This window comes from Gobius niger, assembly GCF_951799975.1.
Source record: "Gobius niger genome assembly, chromosome: 17".
NCBI classification, from domain to species: domain Eukaryota; kingdom Metazoa; phylum Chordata; class Actinopteri; order Gobiiformes; family Gobiidae; genus Gobius; species Gobius niger.
In genome coordinates this window covers 16543331-16566318 of record NC_136868.1, presented here as the reverse complement: position 1 = coordinate 16566318, position 22988 = coordinate 16543331, and the positions used below count along the sequence as shown (strand labels likewise).

The 22988-nt window shown below is 40.7% G+C and overlaps 1 protein-coding gene across 1 annotated transcript in view; it reads left to right on the top strand.

Annotated features, from left to right (window-relative positions):
- The window catches only part of lingo3a (leucine rich repeat and Ig domain containing 3a), a 28689-nt gene extending 15807 nt beyond the window's left edge, over positions 1-12882 (top strand). The window contains exon 2 of the mRNA XM_079574506.1: positions 9639-12882. Within this exon, the coding sequence (XP_079430632.1) occupies positions 9699-11531 (1833 nt within the window). The 5' untranslated portion in view covers positions 9639-9698 and the 3' untranslated portion in view covers positions 11532-12882. The remainder of the gene's footprint in view (positions 1-9638) is intronic.
- The last annotated feature ends 10106 nt before the right edge of the window (positions 12883-22988 follow it).

Below are 22988 nucleotides of genomic sequence, written 5' to 3'. Positions count from 1 at the left end.
AGGGGAGTATTAGAATTGCTACATGAAACTGGTAGCAATCATGTAAAAAGTTTGACGAATGAATTTGTATGGTCGCAGTGCACAAGTGTTGAACAGTTTTTATGGTTTGACAATGGACAGAAATACTAATTTAAATGCAGAATCTGGAAAGCTTTTGGACAGCATTGATGTAGTAAAAACAGGAGCCTTATAGTGATCCGGAACATGCTTACCTAAAATGTAATGTTTTATATAGCAAGTATTTTCTGTCAAAACAAAAAATGAAACAGTGACTCGCCTCCAATGGAAAAAAAAGTTTTCACTATAATTTGTTGGAGCTTCTAATCAATATTTTTCCCCCAAAGCTTGTTAAGAGCAGTTACTTGATATTGGTGCATAGGTCTCCCAGGGTGCAATGGGAGGCAGTGGCGCAAGCGTGACCCTTCTCAGATTCTCGTTGACTGGCGATAACCGCATGTAATTGGTCCGTGTGATGAGAGCAGGCGGCGCACAGTGAAAGGGAAGTGGAAAGGACAGGGATCCTTTTTAATGAAGCCAATGAGAAGGACACAGAGCGCCTGAAGGCCTCATAAAGGATTAGAGTCAGCTCCAGCACATTTGGGCTTATGATGCTTCCTCATGTCGCATAACCTTGAGAAGCAGAGACAAGGACAAGGGAATGAGTGACAAAACGGAGAGAGAAAGTGAATATTAAAAGGGCATTGATATGCGCTGCTCGACTTTCTGTACAATAAAGCTTGATATTTAACTGTGTTCCATACGGAGATGTCGGTAAACAAAATGATTTTCTAAAGGTCACTGTCCCCGAGACATTAACCTTTTAGTTTACTCTCCACCCACTCATAATCATTAAGAACAATGTGTTTGCTCCAAACAAAGTGCATCCTGCATCTTCATTTCCTTTTGGCTTTTCCAAGCATCACTGCAGTCAGTAATAATTATAATGTTTGACCAATGAGCTTTCCTTTTTTGAGGCTTTCAGGAATCAAGTACAATTTGGAGACATGCCAAAACCCGTTATATCTCGCAATGATTAAGATAAGCATTCAATACTGTGACCAATGTAAAGGCTCTTTTCCTATAACCCATTTTGCAGTGTTACCAGTTTTTTTTTAGAAGCTATTTTAAGTAGATGTTTATGACACAAACTTCATCAGAGAGGCAGTCATACGTCATATTTTTTTGTTTTGTACAGTGAAGCGCGGTTTGCAGTGATTTGTTTCCTAATTTGACATAGCTTTTTTAATTTCCAGTGCTGAGTTTGGCTTGCACAAAGAATGCCTTGGCCTCTGACCCATTGTGGTTGGACTGTTCCCGTATCCTGTTATGTTAGTGGCCGTCATGACCCCGCACTGCGATATTGAAGTGACAGTGAGTGTGATAGAATTGGCGGTTGGAGCCAGTTGGCAGAGACAGGCCCACAGTCGAAGTGATGGCTGCTGACACAGTGGACAGGCCACTCAGCCAAGAAATGAACGGAGGCTGATCCCACTCACCTCCACCTACTGATGACTTTCAGACTCTTGTCTCCAGCGAACAGTCCTCTGCAGAATATCCTTTAGTGCAGTGTAAGGCTTGTATGTCTATTCTTTTATTTACATCACACCAACAACATCACACAGCTTTCCAATCCGATGAGTAATATAGAGCTGAGGGTTGTATCACCAAAACCACATAGATTTTGTTATTAGGTGCATAATGGTAAATGGACTCAACTTATATAGCGCTTTTCCACCTACATTAGGCACTCAAAGCGCTTTACAGATAATAATAATAATAAACCAATGGAGATTTTAAAATGTATAGGCACTGCTCTCTTGTTAACTTTATATATAGTTTTGGCAAATCCATAGGTGTTGCCGCTTGTTGCCTACAAACCTGGTGGATTTTACCCAAAATATTCACCTTTTAGCATGACCATATGTATTACTATATTTAAAACAAGAATATCAATGCTACACTGTATTTGCTGGAGGCTAGAAACTGTTTGTCCGCATGATCAACCAGTGAGGTCCGATGTTCCTCGCTCAATTAAACAGAAACAAAGTGTGGTGTGTTACGACAGCCCCACAGCAACATAATGATAATGGAGGAGCAGCATTATACAGTAATGCACACTGAAGCAATGAGGCCAAAGGAGTTGACAAACAGCAATTAACGCTGAAGTTATGGGCAGTCACAAAAGCTATAGATGTTTCCAAGCCATTACATGTAGGATTCGATCAGGCTGTTTTCAAGGGCACACTGGTTAAATGACCCTTGATGTTGTTGACTTGAGATATCTCCCGGCTTAAGCAATGTCTCTGCAACCTAATAATGAATTCTTATTTCTTAAAAGAAAATTGAAGGACAAATAGCCACTTGGATCTAATTGATAAGTACAAACAACACACATCATATCACCCAATTGTGCCTATGTCTCTTCTGGTAGGGTGTCACTTGTTATCGCACTCAAGTCATGCAGACAGCATAAAAGGTCGCCTGGGGAGAGACTGACACACTCTGATCACACAGGCCACCAACGAACGATGTCCATTTAATAGGGTTTTTGCTCTCACCAGAGTTTGTACAAGGCAAGCAAGGCACAAAAGCCACTAGTGACTGACAGGGCCATAGTTTCTCGCAACCAAGGCATTGTTTTCAAATAAAAAGGCACAAAAGTGCATTCCAAGTGTTTGAAATTCAATACTGCTGTATATAAAGTATGTGACGTCACTTGTTGTTTAAAAATAGTACCACCAGACCTAGATCTAGATCAAATCAGGACTAATCAGGTTTAACATTGAATTGGACAATATTATGTCTTTGCTATATCATCACCATCGTCACCATCAGGGCTTAATGACGACAGTGTAATGCTTTGAGAAACTCCATACTTGGTGGTGATAACCTATTATTGTAGCCGCTGCTGCCCTGGGGTAGGCTGTCCCTCCAACACAAGCAAAGTGTCTTGCCCAAGGACATGACTGTCTGCACCTGAGCTGGAATTTGAACCGCAAATCTACCTATTATAAGACGACCCGCTCTACTACCTAACTATACATTTCAAAGGAATGAATGCAATGATCTCTAATTAAATGAATAGTCTAAAACACATGTGTCAAGGTCAAGATGGCCCGCGAGATTAATGTGGCTCTTTGAGGAGCATGAATTCCTGAGCATGTACCTCTCTCGCCCATTCCTGTGCGGAGTTATGGATTTTTAACAAAATAATCAGCCACTAGAAGGCAGCTTGAATTAAAAACAGGAAAGAATTCCACACGTGTCCTGCAGAGGACGCTGACATAATAAGAGATCAGGATAAAAACAGCATATGGTGGTAAATGGTCAGTCTGCCCAAGGGCGGCTGTGGCTACAATAGTAACTTACTGCCAATAAATGTAAGATGTTGTTATTTGTGAGACCACAGTCCTACTGTATATGCGGACAATGACCCCGACCCGCCGTGGGGGCTGAATTTCGGCCCTCGACCCAAACGAGTTCGACACCCCTGATCTAAAAGATGACCCTGAGTACTACCTGTCCCAACAGTGGTTCTCTTACCACAGTTTGAAAAGCACTGGTTAAGTCCATTCCCGAGCCTGGATGAATTGAGGAAGACTGGATGTTTGTCGTAAACACAATGCCAAATCAATATAATGACCCCATGGTTGTTGCGATAGTGAAAATCCAACAAAGTGAATCTGTTGAAGCTTACTAAACAGAATGAGGATAAACAAAGCAGCTAAGCAATTACTGCGCCTACACTGACAAATTGGTGGTGCAGAACGTAGCTGATAACACTGAGTTATGTGTTGTTGCTGTGGACCGCTCCTGCAAACCGTTACTGAGCAAACACGCATCGCTTCAGGAAGATGCGTCGCCCTGAATCATTGTGATGACCAGTGGAGCCTTTAGACTGTGGCATCAAAACAAATGTTCTTTTGAGCCAAAGACTGACTTCATCTGACTTTGCTTTGAGAGCTTGAGTTCCTGCTGCAATGTATCAGAACTGTGGCGTGCTGGATGTAAAAATGACTTTTCTTATTATTATTATCAATATCTTGCTCCAGGCATTTGTACTTGTATTCTTCAGGCTATTTGATATTTACTGCTGTGTGTTTCAGCCATAAGTTATTTATTAGACAGGGAAAGGCTTGTAAACAAAACTAAAGCTAAATTGGATCTTGTCTTAATGAATAATAAATAATGAATTGTGAAAAGTAATGGTTTAGTAAAGGTTGCCACAAAGCTTACATAAGGATGTCACGCGCTTTAAATGATGATACGCTCAATTTGTAAATAGTGAGCAGACTTGAAGGAAAGGTGTGACAGAGGCATTTCAGTACCTTGATAACAAAACATTTAATAATTCCCTCTGCTTATTGGTGGACAAGTGTTTTTCATGTATTTCTTTCACACACCTGGAAATCTTCTGGTTGTAAGTGGATATGACTGTACTTCCATCAATCATGTAGGGCCATGTTGTTGATCAGTGCTGCAGATGGTGCCTGAGGAGGATCATATGTTCTGGCTCTGTGTATGACTATGAGACCATAACAGCCCCAGGTGAGGTCGAAGTCTCTATGTCACTGGGTCATGGCCATACAGCATAACGTCTTCAATTATTGAGCTGCTGTTCAGAGAGGGCTTTTCGTCCATAAGCCCTGGAACAATTCTCTCCTATGAAAGATTCATGGCACATGGCAAGACTCATTCTTAATCACCCCATTATGTGCGTTCGTTTCACTGTGCAATGACATAGGGCAGAAGTGCCTCCCCCTACTGCAATCTAATGATGTCTTTGTTATTCATTATAGTAATAAAACTCTGATGTGACACCTTTTAAGACACTATTTTATTCTACTTATGCAAGGCCGGGAACACAGCATGTTAAAATACTGTTTGCATTTGATGATAAGAGCCTGCTCCTCTCAAATGTTTACACATACGCTCTGTCCTCCATGTACCAACCTCCTTTGTGCTCGCTGGGAATGGCTGTCCTTGCCTTAAGTGTAAGGCTTGACAGTACCAGTAATATCCATCCATCATTGCCCTGTGGGGCCAAGTTACAGGACATAAAATGTCTCTCGCTCATCAGGTGAGCTCGCGTTCAATGCCAGTTGTGCCATATTTTCAGATACAGTGCTGAGGCTCTATGGTCGAATCAATGTTATTGTTTGTTTGTCCATCATTTTCACATAATTTTCACAATATCTTTCAAACGACTCAAACACACCTTTGTGATTGAATGTTTTAACACTAAAATGAGAAAAAAAATTTCACTATGATCAATATTTGTTGACCAAAGAGAAATTGAACTTCATGCCAGTTTTTGTTTCCTCATTGATAGGCCCAGTATTAGTTGTGTAGTTTAGCTTTTGGTGAAATTCTCAACCATAAACTATAGGTCAAATCAACTAAATGTTTACACTATGCTTTTCACAGTGATGAGGCCTTTCCTATGCAATCAAGAATTCCACACCATATATTCCATCTTTTGAATGGGAATAAAGTCCTCAAAATGGCGCCCATAACAGGAAAGGTCACATGACTCAAATGCAGGAAGCTGAAAACGTGGCCGACCGGTGCATCCCGGGCCACACGGCCATAGGCTTCATGGTGTTCCCGCTCTGAGCCTGCAGGACGATGGCTTCCCTCAGTGTAAAATGACTAATGTGCTTTTCTCTGGGGGACACTGGCGCAGAGCTTATGTAAAGTGCGATGAGTGGGCACAGCGCAGACAGTGAGCGCGCAGCCATTTGAGGAGCTGGATGTGATGCCTCGGCCTGTGAGCCTTTCTGGAGAGAGCTTGACTACGCCCACGCGCTCTCCAACACGCTCATGCTCATTTGTCAGCCATGTCCTACACCTGCACCGTGATTAGTGGGCTGGAACTGCATTGGATAGACTTGGTAGATTTTCCACTGTTCAAAATATACACAGATTTTATTCACATTTGCATAACATAAAAGAAATATTAAAGTCCAGCACACCTCAACTAATGCACTATTGTACTAGTTTATTTGGTCTCATCCTCCACATTAATCTGTAAATAGTCGAGGAAGATCAGCATACGTTAAGAGTATAATATGCAAATTTCAACTCACAGCGGTCTCGCCATCGTAATGCCCTCATGTAAAGACATGCAGGGGTGTCGTCATTCATTATTTTTAATAGGAAGAGGAACTGGGATGGCATAAGCCCTGTTAGCCTAATGTGCTGTCTTTCAGTCCTTAATGGGTTCAGTTTGAGCACGGAGACTGCAGAGTGTATGTGGCTGATGTTAGCAGAGAGAAGAGGACAGAAGTGGCAGAACATGCTCTGCCCTCACCGTTTGCTGCCCACACCAGTGGCTATATCTGGCTCCGTTGCTAGCTAACCAGCTTCTGTAATTTCTTTGATTTAAAAAAAAGCTGCATTGTTTCATTTCTTTTGACTTTGAGGCCAGACACATTGTACTTTACCATCTGTACTCAGAATAAAACCCTACTTCCGGTCAATCAAACTTGTCTGTTCCAGGCGATACAGACAGCCGTGAACTACAGATGACATTTTACCACTGAGGCAATTAGATGTGCCCTGGGATTTCTAAGCTCTTTTGTGTAGTGTGTGGTTACTCTTTAGTACAGTGTGCGGTTGCAGATTGCCATCTAATCCCTCTTATCTCCAGTTTCCTTAAGCATAAGAGTGAGAGTACCATAGGGCCACATTGTTTAAACTGAGGGAGAAAGATAAAATGTTTCTGCTTTTCATATTGTTTGACATTCATTCTACTGGATTAACGTCTTTCATGTAAATCTGTTCAAATGCTGCCTATATGAGATAGAAATGGTTAACCCTTCACCAATATCTTCCTCAACTTGAGTCTGGTTGTTAAATTGAGAGACAGGTGGAGTGTGAATGAATGATAAATTGCCACTGCACTGCATTTGAGGAGTAATGAGACCTCAATGATGGAGTCTTTTTAAAATGTCAGGAAATGTCCTTGATGTGTGCAGAGGAGCTAATGAGCATGGGTAGCTCTGCAGGTAGATCGTCTGGGATGAGGTCAGCTCTCGGAGGGGTAGTGCAGGTGTGTTTTTGCGGAGTGAGTGGAGGAGTGCTGCCATGACAACAAAGTTAAATTTGTTATTTGGTGAACTTCAACATTTACTATTTTCTCTACATGGATTTTCTGAAAAGTAAATTGGATTTAGTTAACCATCGATGTTTTTGTCCCCCTTAAAGTGCTGCTACAAGTCCACTCAAAACCAAGTTAAATGGAACATCAAGAAAGACTCAAATCAATAGTCAGTCACTGTTAGAGATCAGGTTTATTTTTTTGTGACTAGAAGGGATAATTGAAGATTGAGATTTAGATTTAGAACTAGCCTGATAGGCTTGTGAGAACTACACGTTTGGATATGTTGGCCTTTCACTGTGCACACATTCCTACACTCTTCCTGTAAGTAACACAAAGCTGATCCAAAAACCACTGACAAGAGAATTTTAATCTGTCTGTCACCTGTATCCTCTGAAGGTCAATGGCGTCCTGCCTGAGTCGCGCTCACTTATGAAATGAAAGTGACAGTTATTTTTGACTGCTGCTTACTGCAGGTAACAGTAGCCTCTTGGGCAGCCGCTCCGTGTGGGACATGCTGCATTCAGACCAGTGTGATCCACCCGCTCCTGACCCGTGTCGTAACAGCTCAGTGTCCATTTGTCAGTGACTGCCACCAAATATGGGTCGGAAAAGCTGCTGAAGCAGAAACTTCTGACATTTTAAGGAGTATGGGTTGAAGAGGTTAATATTGTTGTTGTTAGTATTTTCATTTAATTAAGAAGAGACTAGAATAAACACCTTAAGAACCAGGTAAGGTAACTTGCATGACTCTAAATAAATGCTAGAAACAGCGGCTTTCTAAAGATGACACGCTCTAGCTTAGTTTGTTGCTTATTTGAAGGTGCTCAACTCGTATTGACCCGTATTTTACATTTGCGACCAACCCCATTTTTCAACCTGACAAACAACTTTAAGGAAACGTCAAGTCATTTACATTCTCTTAAATTAAACACATTTAACACTTTCCAGAACAATAAAAAATGCATTCAAATTCCAGCCCTTCATTATGATTTTATTCACCTATTTTGGACATCTTTTTTTTTTTCTGAAGCTTTCGATCCAAGAATACAGAGTAATTGGCTTCTAAGACAAAAATTTAGCAATAGGCAGTATCACAAGCTCTTTCTGCAATTATCACTTGTCAACAGCTGAATATTTCCATTATTTGCCTCTGTGTCCACTTTTTAGCACCACAGTGTTTTATTCTAAATGTAACTCTTTACTAGTTCACTGGTTCTTATCTGTCATCCTCTTCGGCTCACACTTTCCAAATAGTTAATAACTTTTCGGAATCTTAACCGCTGTGCCGACATCAGAGCTTGCATAAAAAAAAATATTGAGTCGTCTGTAAAAGTTGCAAGTGGGAGTTTGAACTTCTGTAAACAGCTCTGCGCGCTAAATGCCAACTGCCTCATTAGGTACAAATTCTTATTAGTGGTGCTTGAACAAGTAAGAATGTAGGGATATCACAGGAACTGAAACATATGCAGTGCAGTCATCTCACCCCAAAGACTCTGGCCCAAATCCATAGGTTAGTTACTATATTTCCTGCTTCTTACATTGTATAGCTCAAAACACTGCTGGTCCCGTCTCTTGCCACTGCTCCATAATGTTACTGCGGATCAGTCTCCTGCTCTTGTCAAGGCCAACAAAGCTCCTGAAGAAACTAATCAGTATCATGTTATAGTGCATAAAGGCCTAGCGAGATGGAGAGAGAGAGAGAGAAAAAAAAACTGCCCTTGTGCATATGCTTATGTCAATGTGTGTTATATGAGCCCCATAGGCAGGTCAGGTTAGGCTAACAATAAGCGCCATGCCTCAGAGACGAGTGCAGCTGCAGTGATGGCCGGAGTTATTGTGATGCGCCGGATCGAGTCCCCTGCCCCTCGCTCTGCCGCTGAATGACATTGTTAAAGACCTGCACAAAGCCAGCTGCCTCTCAGCTCAAACACCGGCCGCCTCGTGCAGTCATTGTGCTGTCGGACGTTGCCGGCGGAATGTGCCCTATATAAGTGTATGGTTTTAGTCCTGATATAGTAATTGTTATTTTGTCGTGTTTTGACCAAATGTGCGCGGATGGAACTTAGTAAATTGTTTGGTTAAATATCACAGCAATATTATCGAATGTCACGCTTTTCTTCTGCTCATCGTGCAGCCTTTCTAAACTAAAATGCGGTTGAGTGCCTGTAATTGGTAGCCATGAAATGTTTGTTATACTGAATTCCGGGTTTTCCTTAATTGCGTGTTAATGGCATAGATTGGATAGAAAGTGGATTGACTATTAGGGGATTTTGTCAATTGGCTATGGCTCAAATAGCAGCAGATTTATGGGCTCACTGAACCATTGTTGGCTTTTCTCACTGAATACAAACCCAGCCCTTTGTGGATTATCTTGGTGCTCAGGCTTTTATTTCACAGCTATGTCAGGGTCAATTAGTGTGTGTGATTGCAATTGTACTCATTTATATTTCCATTGTCACCATTGAGGGGATTTAGCTCTCTTCATTTGTCTCACTTCTGCCTCCATTCATTCCTATTCTCTTCTTTGTTTCAGGTGTCTGACCCACTGATTCGACCCCGGCCCCTGAGCTAGAAGGAGTACTGAAGGGCAGCCATGGCGGTGTGCCTGAGCCAGAATGTTGGCTGGTTTTTGCCGATACTCTTCATCCTGGTATTGATCGCCGTGTCACCCGCCCGAGGCCAAGGATGTCCCCAGAGGTGCGATTGCATCCCAAAGCTCAAGACGGTGTCCTGTAATAATAAGAGACTGACTGCACTACCAGATGGCATTCCTTCAGATACAAAGATCCTGGACTTGAGCGCTAATAAACTTCGCTGGGTTGAACACGGGGACCTGCTCGCATATCCGCGCCTCGAAAAGTTGGACCTAAGCGACAACATGATTAGCGTCCTTGAGCCCAACGCGTTTTCCAGTCTTCAGAATCTGCAGTCCCTGTCTCTTCGGGGAAACCAATTGAAGCTGGTGCCCATGGGAGCGTTCTCACGTCTGTCCAACTTAACCTCTTTGGATCTCAGCGGGAATAAAATCGTAATTCTGTTAGATTTTACTTTCCAAGATCTAAAAAGTCTGAGGAATCTTGAAGTTGGAGACAACGATCTGGTTTATATCTCCAACAAGGCTTTTCTTGGTCTGGTAGGCCTCAGAGAGCTGACCATTGAAAGATGTAATTTGACCTCTGTGTCCAGCCAGTCTCTGTCTTACCTGCATAATCTTGTGACTTTACGGCTTCGCTACCTCAGCATCTCTGCCTTAGAAGATCAGAATTTCCGTAAACTGGGTAATTTGAGAGGCTTGGAGATTGACAACTGGCCCTTTTTAGAGTACATCTCGCCTCACAGTCTGCAGGGGCTTAACTTGTCCTGGCTGTCTATTACGCACACCAACATTACCTCTGTGCCCACCTCTGCCCTGCGCAGTCTGGCCCACCTGACCAGCCTCAACCTCTCCTACAACCCCATCTCTGTCCTCGAGTCCTGGGCTCTGCGAGACCTTGTCCGACTGAAGGAGCTGCATTTAGTCAGCACTAATCTTGTGACAGTACAGCCATATGCACTGGGGGGGCTCAGGCAGATCCGTCTCCTCAACTTCTCCACGAACAGCCTGGTGACCCTGGAGGAGGGCGCCTTCCAGTCTGTCAACACCCTGGAGACAGTGCGTTTGGACGCGAACCCTCTGGCCTGTGACTGCCGCTTACTGTGGATCCTCCAGCGCAGGAAGACGCTGAACTTTGATGGAGCTCCCCCGGTGTGCACAACACCTGTGGAGGTGCAAGGGAGAGCCCTCTCTGCTTTCTCTGACTCTGCTCTATTTGAACACTTTACTTGTCAAAAGCCCAAAATCCGTAACAGGAAGCTCCAGCAGATCTCTGCCCGCGAGGGACAGGTGGTGTCCTTCATTTGCAGAGCAGAAGGTGAACCAACTCCTGTTATATTCTGGATCTCTCCGCAGCGCCGACGCATCACTACAAAGAGTACGGGTCGCCTCACTGTCTTACCAGAGGGCACGTTAGAAATACGTTATGCTCAAGTCACTGACAGTGGCACCTATATCTGTATAGCCAGTAACGCAGGAGGGAATGACACTTACTTTGCCACTCTCACAGTGAGTGGGCTGCCTCTCGATGCAGCTCTTATGGCAAATCGTACCTATTACGCTGGGGACCTGAATGACACAAATCTAAATGATACCAGAGTCTTCTTAAAGTTTACTCTGGATCTAAAGACTATCCTCATATCCACAGCGATGGGCTGCATCATGTTCTTGGGAGTTGTCCTCTTCTGTTTTATCCTTCTGTTTGTGTGGAGTCGGGGCAGAGGCCAGCACAAAAACAACTTCTCAGTGGAGTATTCCTTCAGGAAGGTGGATGGACCTGCAGCCAGTGGAGGACAGGGAGGGGCACGCAAGTTCAACATGAAAATGATATGAACTGATTTTTTTTTCTTACTAAACCTGTTTACAAGCCTTGTCGAGTGACAGACATTAAAACAAAACTTTAAATAACTTTTCATGTAATGACTTTTAGATTATGTGTTCTAACATATAGGGACTTGATATTATTATTTTGTTGTCACTTTGATGTGCAGAACGGGACTGTATTAGTCTCAAATTCTTGTATAGACCAAGCTACAAAATTAAGCTCAGCTCCTACAGTGTGCACACAAATATTTAACTTTTATAGAGCTTTTGCCAATCAAACAGGAAAATACTGTTTGTGTCTTTCAGTAACTGATACTACTTTTGGTTGCCAATGTATTTGATTCCAATTCTCTATGTCCAAATTCATGAGTATATTATGAGCATGGCGGTGCTTCATAAATGCCAAGGACTTGCCAATGTTTATTTGAAAAGCTCTATATTTCTATCTGAAAAGATAGCTGCATCTTAGACAAATTACATTTGGGATTTCAGTACTCTGGTAATTTGATAAGTTCATCAGGCTCGTGCTGTAGTATAAACACTGCCAACATTAGCCCAAAGCATTAGCGTAACTCTTTGCAAATAGAGGGCAAGGGAACAATAGCCACTTATCGTCTGGTGAAATGTCTACAGGTTAATAATCATCTACAGCTCTTTTTACTGGTACATTGTCATAAACCAACTTGTAATTATAAATGTTTATACATTAAGATATTTGTATATTTTGGTTGTATTTACTCTTATCCAACAGACTCTCCATTGTACAGCTGAACCATTCTGTAAAGATGTAAAATATTATTTTGTAAAAATGTGCGTTTGTGGTCGTTTAAAAGTCACTGATTGAACTAAGTCTCTTGTTAAAACTGCCTTTTCAAATCCATTGCCATGAATCCCAGAGCATTTACCCTCTCACACTTTGGTTTATCAGAACAATATTGCGCTGAGACCTCACAGCTCCCACAGAGCTCAGATCATGAAGGGCGTACATGTCATGTTGTAGCCTATTTTTGGAGTGCAGGACTGTGATGAGTGGGAGACAGAGCAGTTTAGTCATAGTCACTGCAATGTGCTATTTTATATTATTATTATTATTTTATTAATAACAGATGTGAGTTAAATTAAAGGATTAGTTATAAACTTGATCAAATATGAGACTGTCCAGATTAAGTGTTAAAGTTGGAATAATAATAAAGAGTAAAAGGTAAATCACTCACTTTAGTGGTCTTATTCTGAGCTACGGTTGACAGTTCACTATGGTTATACTGCCCTCTAATGGATGAAAAGACAAATCTCATGATGTGTGTCAAGTATGACATTCTGTGCTGCCAGATCATAACACAAATATTTGTGTTCTGTATTTAACACGGAGTACATTTATCAATTCCATGTTAATGAGCTTTCCATTTAAAGCTCGATTATCTAGCCCAATTGTTTTTGTGGACTTTATGTTGTAACACATGAGGCATTGTGTCTGCTGATTGTGCTGGACTGTTTTGTATTGTTTTATAAACTGAAGCACACTATTTATAAAGCATGCTATTGTCAGATACGCTGATGTGTGTTGGTCATTCATCTCTCTCACTTTGTTTTATTGGTTTGGACACGGCACACACTGTGACCCCGCACTGTGATCGTTTTTAAATGATTTTCTCAAAGTCAGATGGATTTGCCTCCATGACAAGAGTATTGTCTATAAGTGAGTTTTGTTGTCATTGTTTTAAGCTATAAGTACACAGTCATCTGTGGTGCATGCAGGTCTAATAAATACTCTTAATGCTGCATATTCAAAAAGCGCATATCTTCCTTCAGTTTAAGTTTTATAAAGTTTCACAATGTCACATTGGCTTCATGTCATGGTTTTATGTAATTTACAAAGCTAAACATAGCCTATTATAAAGTTCACAAGATTCAAGTCTTCATATCTTCTTGAAATTTAACAAAGCTGTGAAAGCAACTGCAGCACAACAATAACTGAGTGTAACAATAACTGAAAAGTTTCCACTAGATGGCCCTGTGTCCTATAATCTACTGTGGAGAGAATTGTAAGATTAGTTTTAGTTATTTATTTCATGGCATAAAACATGCTTCAATGAAATGTTCATAAACATAATAACTCCTGTGGTCATGTGAGCAGGAAGATCACCTGATGTGTTACCCTTTAGACGACTGACATCATCAGTCACAGGCCAGTTACAGCCATGAAAGTACTACAGGCATTAGTTAAGCTTTTAATACCATCATTTTACATGTTGCCTTTATTTGGTTTGGTTTTGGATTGGATTTTTTCTCCATTCAGCATTAGAAGTCTGAACATGTTCAACGTTCAGCTGAATACGTTTTAACTTTGTTGTTGGTATTTGCGTTTGTTTCACAAATAGGTGGACTATTAGACTCACAGTCCTGTTGCCGTGTGGTGTCATAAACTGCATGAACATAATTTTGACAGGATGATTTTAATGGCCACACAATGTAGGAAGATGACAACTCCGGCCCACACAGGAAAACCATGCAAGACCTCACCTCATAGTTGTTCCACTTAGGGTGTGAAGTGAACACAGTAGCCAATGAGCAACACAAGAACAACTGCCCTTGAAAAGCATTTATTATGAGCAAATAATACACAAAAGTGGTGTATGAAAATCAAAAGGAAATGTTTCATGTTGCTGAGATTTGTTAATGTGCCAACATTATAGATGCTTAGTTTATTAGTTTTGTAGAAAATACTAATTTCAGCATTGGTGATTCATATCTTCAGTGTTAATCGTAAACATGATTAACATAATTGAATCCAGTTTAGGTCTATTTTAGACCCTTTATAGACTTGACCTTGGGAGGTCATATGAAGACCCTCTAGGTGTTATAATCTTGAGAAAATGTGTTACTCAAATGTGAAAGAAACAAAACCACACTGTTTGTTGTGGAAGAGCAACATCGATGCAGGTGTTAAAGCTCGCACTGCAAAGGGTGATTTACTAGATTCGTTTAAATGCCTCAATTTGAGCATAATCATCAAAATTGGAGATTAAGATTAAGATTAAGATTTAGTTGGACATTTGACCTGGATTATTTCACTTGTTCTGAGATGTTTCTGACTCATTTCAATCCATTTAGTCTTTATTTCAGGTAATTTTTTCTATGGGGTAAGAAAATTGGTCTTGTCCTATTGGCAGTTTAACTTTCACGTTTCAAGCGAGATTACCTTACACTAGTCTGAAGTACCTTTTCAGTGAGCAGGACAAGCTGGATTGATCAGGCAAAAAGTCTAAAGTGAAAAACGCTTTAAACAAGATACATTTCCCTAATTGAAGCTATTTAAGCCAATGCTCGATTTTCTACTTTTTGTAGTAGACATGATTCAGTAATGCAGGCTTTTCAGATCATGCAGGTAAGTAAAGTCTGCCCCGTTCCGAAGGGAGTTTTGGGGTTTGAGTGGGACCAGAAAGAGTTGAAGCTCGAGGGACCTGTTGCTCATCTTCATCCCAAAGGTCTTTTCTGGGACTTGGCCTAAGCACACGCACATCAGCTTGATGAAGCTGGGTTGGTTGGAGACTTTTAGGATACAAAAGTGGAGTGAACAAACTAGAGCCTGCGCCGCTTTGCTGGGTTAGATACGGATTGCTCCTTGTTGGAAGTGGAGGTATGAAAACATGGGGGGGTTGTGTGTAGGACAGTAGAGGGGACTCCTGACTTCTCCAGTAGTCCATTTGCATCGCGAGATGGGAAGTCCTACCCTGGGCACTTCCACGGGCCTGCTCTTGTAGATGGGACAGATGGTAGGCGGTGTAGGCAGCCGGGTGGGCGAGGCCAAAGTGGATCTTTAAGGCCATCATTTCAGCTCTGAGCCTCGTGTTTTCATCTTTCAGAGCCATTAGATGACTTTCCACCACATAGTCGTTCAGCCTCCTCTTCTCCCGTGACCTCTTGGCTGCCTCGTTGTTTTTGCGGCGCTTCTCCCAGTAAAGGTTGTCTTTCTGCTCGTCAGGTATGAACTCCCTTTTGCGGCGAGACCCTCGACGAGTCACTTCATTGTCCACATGAAGATCGAGGATGCTTTGGCCTCTCTCGAAATTCGGCGACAGGGACTCCATTATGATGAGCTCTATGATGGAACAAACAAAAAGTGTCATTTTGTCAATAATCCGCCAGGTTTGTCCCAGTAGCTAAGAAGGCCTTTATTCACTAGATGCATGCTGGGAGCTTAAAGTGAACTTTAACTTCTCAAATAAAACTATAATACAGCCTAAAGTATTTACAGTTTGTACTTGTACTACTTGCCGACAACATTAAGCACTGCTGCACTGAAAATCACATCAATATTTAACATGTTTTGAGAGTTCTACATGTCACAGACAAGCGGTTAGTTGCAAACTACAGTCTGAACCAAACTTAGCAGAGATTATAAAAAGATCTTATCACACTTTGCTGGACACGTCTTCTCAGTCTTTACTTCCTCTCTATTCTTTGGTATGTTTTTCCGTGTTTTAATAAAAGGGCCACATAATTCAGTGTATTTCTTGAAAGTTACTGCAAATGTGCCTTGCATTTAAGCCAGTTATTTTAAGAGCGTGCAGTGATCAAACTATTGTTCACACAGACGTTGTATGAAAAGTCCTTTATGCGGAAATGGGTTCAGACACAAGCTGTAACTTCACACATTATTACTTGAAAGTGACATGGACGGTTAACTTCTCCGTTTTTATTTTTATCCTTTGCACTGCCACTGTGTCTCATCTATACTGGAAGAACAAAGCACTTCAAAGGGGTGAGGGCACACGATCAGGATATAGATGTATGCTTTTGCCAGAATAGATCTGTTGCCACGCTTTATATAAGATTATATCATACTATAACTTTGTCTGTGCCTCCAAAAAAAACATAGTAACAAAACATCTGAATAAAACAGAAATTTGACTGAATGATGATGAATAACACATTTATGTAATGAGTCAGCCAATGGTACTTTAGTTAAAAGATGCAGCAGAGTCCTCATTTTATATATTTTTGTACATTTATTACATCATAACTGCAACATTCTCAAATCAATTCATTATTTAAATAACTAGTAAATTTAAAGTAAATGTCTGAAGTAGGAAATGACACGAGATGTGTTATAAGTCTGTTTGTTTACCACGGTTAAACTCTTTTTATTGCACTTGCTTTACTTCATTATACTTTATTATACTTTACTAAGCGGCGTATAGATTATACATGTATTTTAGCACTTACCTTGAGGTGATGAGCGGCGCTGGCGACACTGACACTCCTCAAATGTAAAGAAGTGCTCTTTGCTTGGAGCCTTTGCAGATTGATAGTCAGTTGGGGGGCCGTCCTGTTCATATCCTCCTCTCACGTCGCTCTATAACTTTTGATACACTGTCTCTGTGCCTCTGGTTGTCTACTTCTTTATCTATTATGTTTTGAATCAAAGGAAAAATGTAAATTCCAAACAGAGGAGGGTATAAAGGGGTAAAGGTTGCACATCAGCCTAAACCATTTATTTTCCTTATATCACAGGGCATTTCCCCTCTGGTCGGTGACTTATACAGTTTTATAACACTTATTATATTGCACTTGTTCATAGATATCACATAAATCTGTGTTTTTGTTACACTTCTTGACAAAATGTTGTATTTTTCTGTCATAGAGAAACCAGCTTTGTCTGCTGCTCAGTGTCATGAACTGCTGCCACAGACCCTGCACTGGCATTGCTGGGAAATGATCAGGGGGAAACAGAGAAACAGCAGAACTAAGGGTTTGTTGTTTAGTTTGTGTATTCCCGTAAGTTGACAAATCAAATGTTTCATTTCTTTATCCTCCTCCTGCAATACTGAAGTATTGTGTAGGCCTAGTGACATAAGTAAATTGTGTTGCTCTCACTGAGAATTATATTCTTTTATCCAGGGCGCCAGACAACCTGCACAGACAATGAGAGAACATGCAAACTCCACTCCAATCACAACATGCAGAGTAACCATTAATAATACAGGGGAAACTTGGAAAATTAGAATATCGTTCCAAAGTTCATTTATTTAACTGTGAAACTAGTATATGACATTGACTTATTACATGCAAAGTGACATAAGTCAAGCCTTTGTGTGTTGTCATTTTGATGATTATGGCATTTTCAAATGATTAAAATTTTATGAGATTTTTGTTTTGGGGTTTTCACAAGCTGAGCCATAATAATCAAAATGATAACAAATAAATATACATATCTTGCTTTGCATAATGAGTCTATCATAATATTAGTTTCACAGTTTAAGTTGAATAACAAAAGTGAATGCACCTTTTTAACAATGTTCAATGTACAATATACCATATTCAACAAAGTTTCACCTGTTTTTAATCTATAAAGATGTTTAAATCACCATTTTTTAAACAAAATTGAGCAGAAAACAACCCAATCTGGCAACATGGTACTAGAGTCAAACCCAGGGCCTTTGTGCTGAGAGTCCTCCACATCCCATAAGAACCAGCTCGTCATGTCACACCTGAATGTTTTATTGTCTATTGTTGATATTCTGACATTTATCCCACAGAAAACGAGACTACACCAGTCAGTGAGTGACTGTAGAGCACAAATGTGTCATTTGTGTGCCAAAACACCTCCACTCAGCGCGGAAGCCACTAACCACAATATGGCAGCTATAAAACAAATAAGTGCTGTGAAATGTGTCACGTTCAATCCAGCTTGTCCTGCTCACTGAAAAGGTGCATAGATTAGCCAACTAAAATAAATCTTATCTGCTACACAAAGCCACAACAAAGTTATGTATCAGAAACCACCATAAACAGCAATATTATACAGAGAGGAGTGTATTAAAAACTTCATCTTTTTAAATAAAGATGCACACAAAAGTCTTTATGCTAAATACTTTTATTTTAGTTGGACAAACAGTTGTAGTATACAGTATTTTATCTGTTTAACCAATCCATGTTAAATTGTCAGTTGCGGTGAGTGTGGGGGCTGCCCTTAGATCAGTGGGGAATATCTTTTTTGTGGCTTTTTGTCTGGAAAGAAAATCCAAACAATGTTCTTATTGACTCATAACCACAGTACTTTCCCTTTCAATGTTACAAATCAAAGTATCGACAATCCTTTTGATAATGCCATTTCAGTGTAACGTGCAGATTCAGGAACACTTAATTCTGCTATCGACTAGAATCTCATATTACTGAGGACTTAATGTTACTTCTGTTGCATTTTATGATTTCATGAAGAACAAATGTTTACACAGAAAAACATAATTGCAGGATGAGCAAATATTTGACTGATACTCCTAATAAATAAACTATGTATTCGTCATATTATATATTTGAACATTGCTAGTCTCATTGTCAGAGGGAGCTTTTGGTGTGTGTACATCAGATTCATGTTTTTGCATTTTTTATTACATTTTCTGTCAAATAATCTCTCAAGCGAGACCTGACCAGACGCTCGACCAACAGGACCTGAACAGTCCAGGGAGTCACAGTGAAAAACCACCAGCTCAATGTTTGTTATAAAGAGAGACAACGGAGGAGTGATGAGATCTACCAACAACGTCTGAGTCATGAGGTAAGACAGGATTTACTTTAGTTATTTATTTTAGTCAAAATATTTCCATTTCATAAAAATGACTAGAGTCTTATGGACAAAGACAGGCCTCGATTTGACTAACAATCTGCGAAAAGACTCATCAACGGAACAGTGAGTCCTCTGTGTTCTTTCTCAATCACGCGGTTACGGTGGTATGTGCACTGGCACAAAATGAAATATATATGAATATATATACTCGACGTGTGCTCTGATTACGGTTTTTGGTTGTTATTGTATATAAGATACCTCTATTTACTATTTAATTGTTTGCACATTTCCTGTCTATTCTGCACACCCTGAGGGTTTCTGAGAGCTGAATGTAACGTAAGTGTAAGTATAATGTAAGTGAATTTCTCCATTGTGAGATCAATAAAGGCTTTTCTTATCATATCTTATCTTACCTTATTTTCCTTATACCCAGGTGCTATGGTGGTCTGTCTGTCTTTAAAGTTGGTGCAAACATTACAATGACCAGTGTTAGAGGTAACTTATTACAAAAGTAACGAGTTACAAAAATATATTACTTTTTTCAGTAGCTAAGGAATATAATATATTACTTACAAGTGCATTTAAACGTATGAACGAAAAAAAAAAACTCCCCCCTAATGACGGACACTTGTGTATAAGATCTGCAGTTGCATGTAGCTAACGTTGTTAAAACAACAAACGAAGAGAATGGGGAAAGCGAAGAAAAAGGAAATCTTTGACTGCAGTTCTGCATAGTGTCATTATTACTATTTTTAGTTTAATTAACTGAAAGTAGTGTAACTCAACTACATTTTTTAAACAATGATAATAATCAGCATTACTTGTCGAATTCTTATTTATATATTTATATGATGTAAACAAAAGGGGATGTTTGTAAAATTGTTATATGTCTAACTTTTGTTGACATTTGTGTCGTCTTTATTTGTTTGTTTGTTTGTTTGTTTGTTTGTTTGTATACTTTATTGTAGTCTTTATTATATTATAATCACCTTGTCATGGTAGTTGTCATGACAACTATACGACTGATTACTCATCATAGATCAACTTCTTATTTCTCACACTCCCCCCTCACATGGTTCTGTATGAAAGACAACAGAAAACACAATAATGGAATAAGGTCTCATAGCATTTTTCCAGACTCAAAGTTGTTGTTTACAATTTTATCCTTTATTCATTGGTTTACCTTTCTCGGTGGTGGTTAACTACGTACGTACAGTATAGCTACAGCTGCCTGTGGTGGACTGATGGGAAGCTGCCACTTTATGCCATCAGCTTTTCCGACCACCACCAACCAGTCATTCAGACATCACACCCAACCATACACCACCTGGTAGTCCCACATTGTGTCCCATTCTGGGCCTAATCGGCTTAGTTTAGATCAGTCAGATGAAATCATTCAACTCATTTTCCTTTTTGCCTTTTGTAATTTAATGATGAATAATTAAAATAAAATGAGGATGACAGTGAAGGTTTTTTGCACTGTTGACACTGGCCTTGAGTCCATGAGAAGCACGATGTTTAGTGAAGACTTCTCCGAGCTGCAGTGTGGTCTCTTATTTTTCTTCCTCCCATTGGCTCAATGTGGGTTCACCCTTTTGAAGACAGCCACCTCATTCTTTGTCGAAATCTTACAGGGAGTGCTTTCCTCACACAGGGTGTGAGCTCTGGAGGATCCTGTTGTTGATCAAAACATGAAAAAAAGAGCTTGATTTCATTGCTCTACCTCACCACGCTCCTGCAACAACACCAACCCACCCGCCACCTCCGCTCAGCCAACACCAACCGCCTCACTTCATCACTAACCTCCGGACCTTGGGGGACCGAGTCTTCGCCATTGCCGCCCCTACCCTTTGAAACTCACTCCCACCGCCCATTAGAAACTCTGACTCACTACCAAACTTCAAATCGCTACTCAAAACCCACCTGTTCAAACTAGCTTTTCCATAAACCCCTTTTATGTTTTATTCCCCATGTAAAGCGTCTTTGAGTGTCCAAAAAAGCGCAATACATGTTTGATGTACTATTATTATGTGTGTATGATCAGTGTGCTATTGAGCCTGTTATATGTTTCTTTTTAGATTCAGAGCTCTCTAACCCCATACTTGGTGATGGTCAGCTACTATTATAGCCACAGCCGCCCTGCAGTACACTGACGGAAACGAAGCTACCAGTCTGTGCCATTGGCCCCTCCGACCGCCACCAGTACTCACGCTCTAACTGTATTCATTCTGGCCCATTGTACATGTTTTAGTGGTAGGGGAAACCGGAGTACCCGGAGGAAACCCCCTTTTCCTGTAAATAGCCTTTTCCTAAATTGTTCTTTGCTGTTGTTTCGGCGGCACAGTGACACAGTTGTTAGCACTCCTGCTTCACAGCTAGAAGGTCCAGGGTTTGATCCTCAGGCTGAACAGGGCCTTTCTGTTGGAGTTTGCATGTTCCCCCTGAGCCTGCGTAAGTCTCTCTCAAGTGCTCCTGTTTCCCCACCACTAAAAACGTGTACAATAGGCCAGGGTGGCTGAATGGTGTGTGAGTGAGTGGTTGGTGTGTGGTCGGAGGAGCCGATGACGCAGATTGGCAGCCTCGCTTCCATCATTCTACCCCAGGGCAGCTGTGGCTACAAATGTAGCTTACCACCATCAAGTATGGAGTGAATAAAAATGCATGGAATTGTGCATCTGGAACAGCAATATACAAGACTAAGGCATTAACATTAGCTGCAACCACAGACTCAGCAGAACTTAAATTATGAGGTGAGTTAGACACATCCCATTGTGTTGCATCATTCGTCCACATGGGTGTGTCTCCTTGGTTTTGTCTATAGTGACTGAGGAGGCAGGAAAAACACATGGTGCGGTTAAGCAACTAACCACAATTAAGCCACTAGTTGACTTATGTTTTTGACTCGCAGTGTGAACAAATCTCACAATTACAACAAAAATCTCATATACCTGCATAATTCAATCAGCTTATCAATTCTACTACTTTACAGTATATGCAGAGAATTGAAATTATGCTTCTCTTAATTCATTGATACAAAAAGATAATTGTTTATAACTGAGCAATATAAAATATGTACAGTATTTATTATCAGATATATTAAGTTCTCCCTCTAGATAACCTTGTCCTCTCTACCCCAGGAAGACCTGTCCAATAGGCCCTGGTCTTACAGTCCCCAAAGAAGAGCGTTGTCCAGCCTGATGCAAAGAGCGTAAGATGGCCTCTACCAGTAGGGACTGGATTAGTCTGGTCTGGGGTATCTCCTCTGTTCAGGGCCGGCCCGAGCCAAGTTGGCGCCCCAGGCAAGATTGAACTATTTGTGTGTGTTTCTTTAGCGCACGTGCACAAAACCTTTTTCTGAATTTTCTTGACACAAATAGAATTCTATAGTTTTGTTTTTTGCTGTGTTTTTCTATCCCAATCCTTTTGGGCACACTTTGGATATGGAAAAGGCTAGTTTGATTCTTATTTTATTATGATTTTCATTGTTATATTATATTCTGATTATCTATTCTTTAAAAAATTTAAAGATTTTACAGATTAAAGAATTTACCGATTTTCACCATGATCCATATAAACATAAACACAAGAGACCAACATAAAAGACCACAAGCATCACTTTCTGTTCCAAAGTAATGTCAGAAAATCAGCGATGTTGTAGATGGCGGGAGCATGGACCTCATGGGGTTCAAAAATTAAAGCGCAATTCGGCGCCCCCTCCAGCAGATGGCCCCCAGGCAGCCGTCGGGGTTGCCTATGCCCAGGGCCAGCCTCTGTTAACTCTCCTCCATTTTCTGTCCCTCCACATTCGCGTGACTTTTCATGCAGCCCATTGTTTTACGCTCAAAAATGTAGTTTCGCTAATTCAGGGCAAGAAAAACTGTTCAACACAAAACATCCCA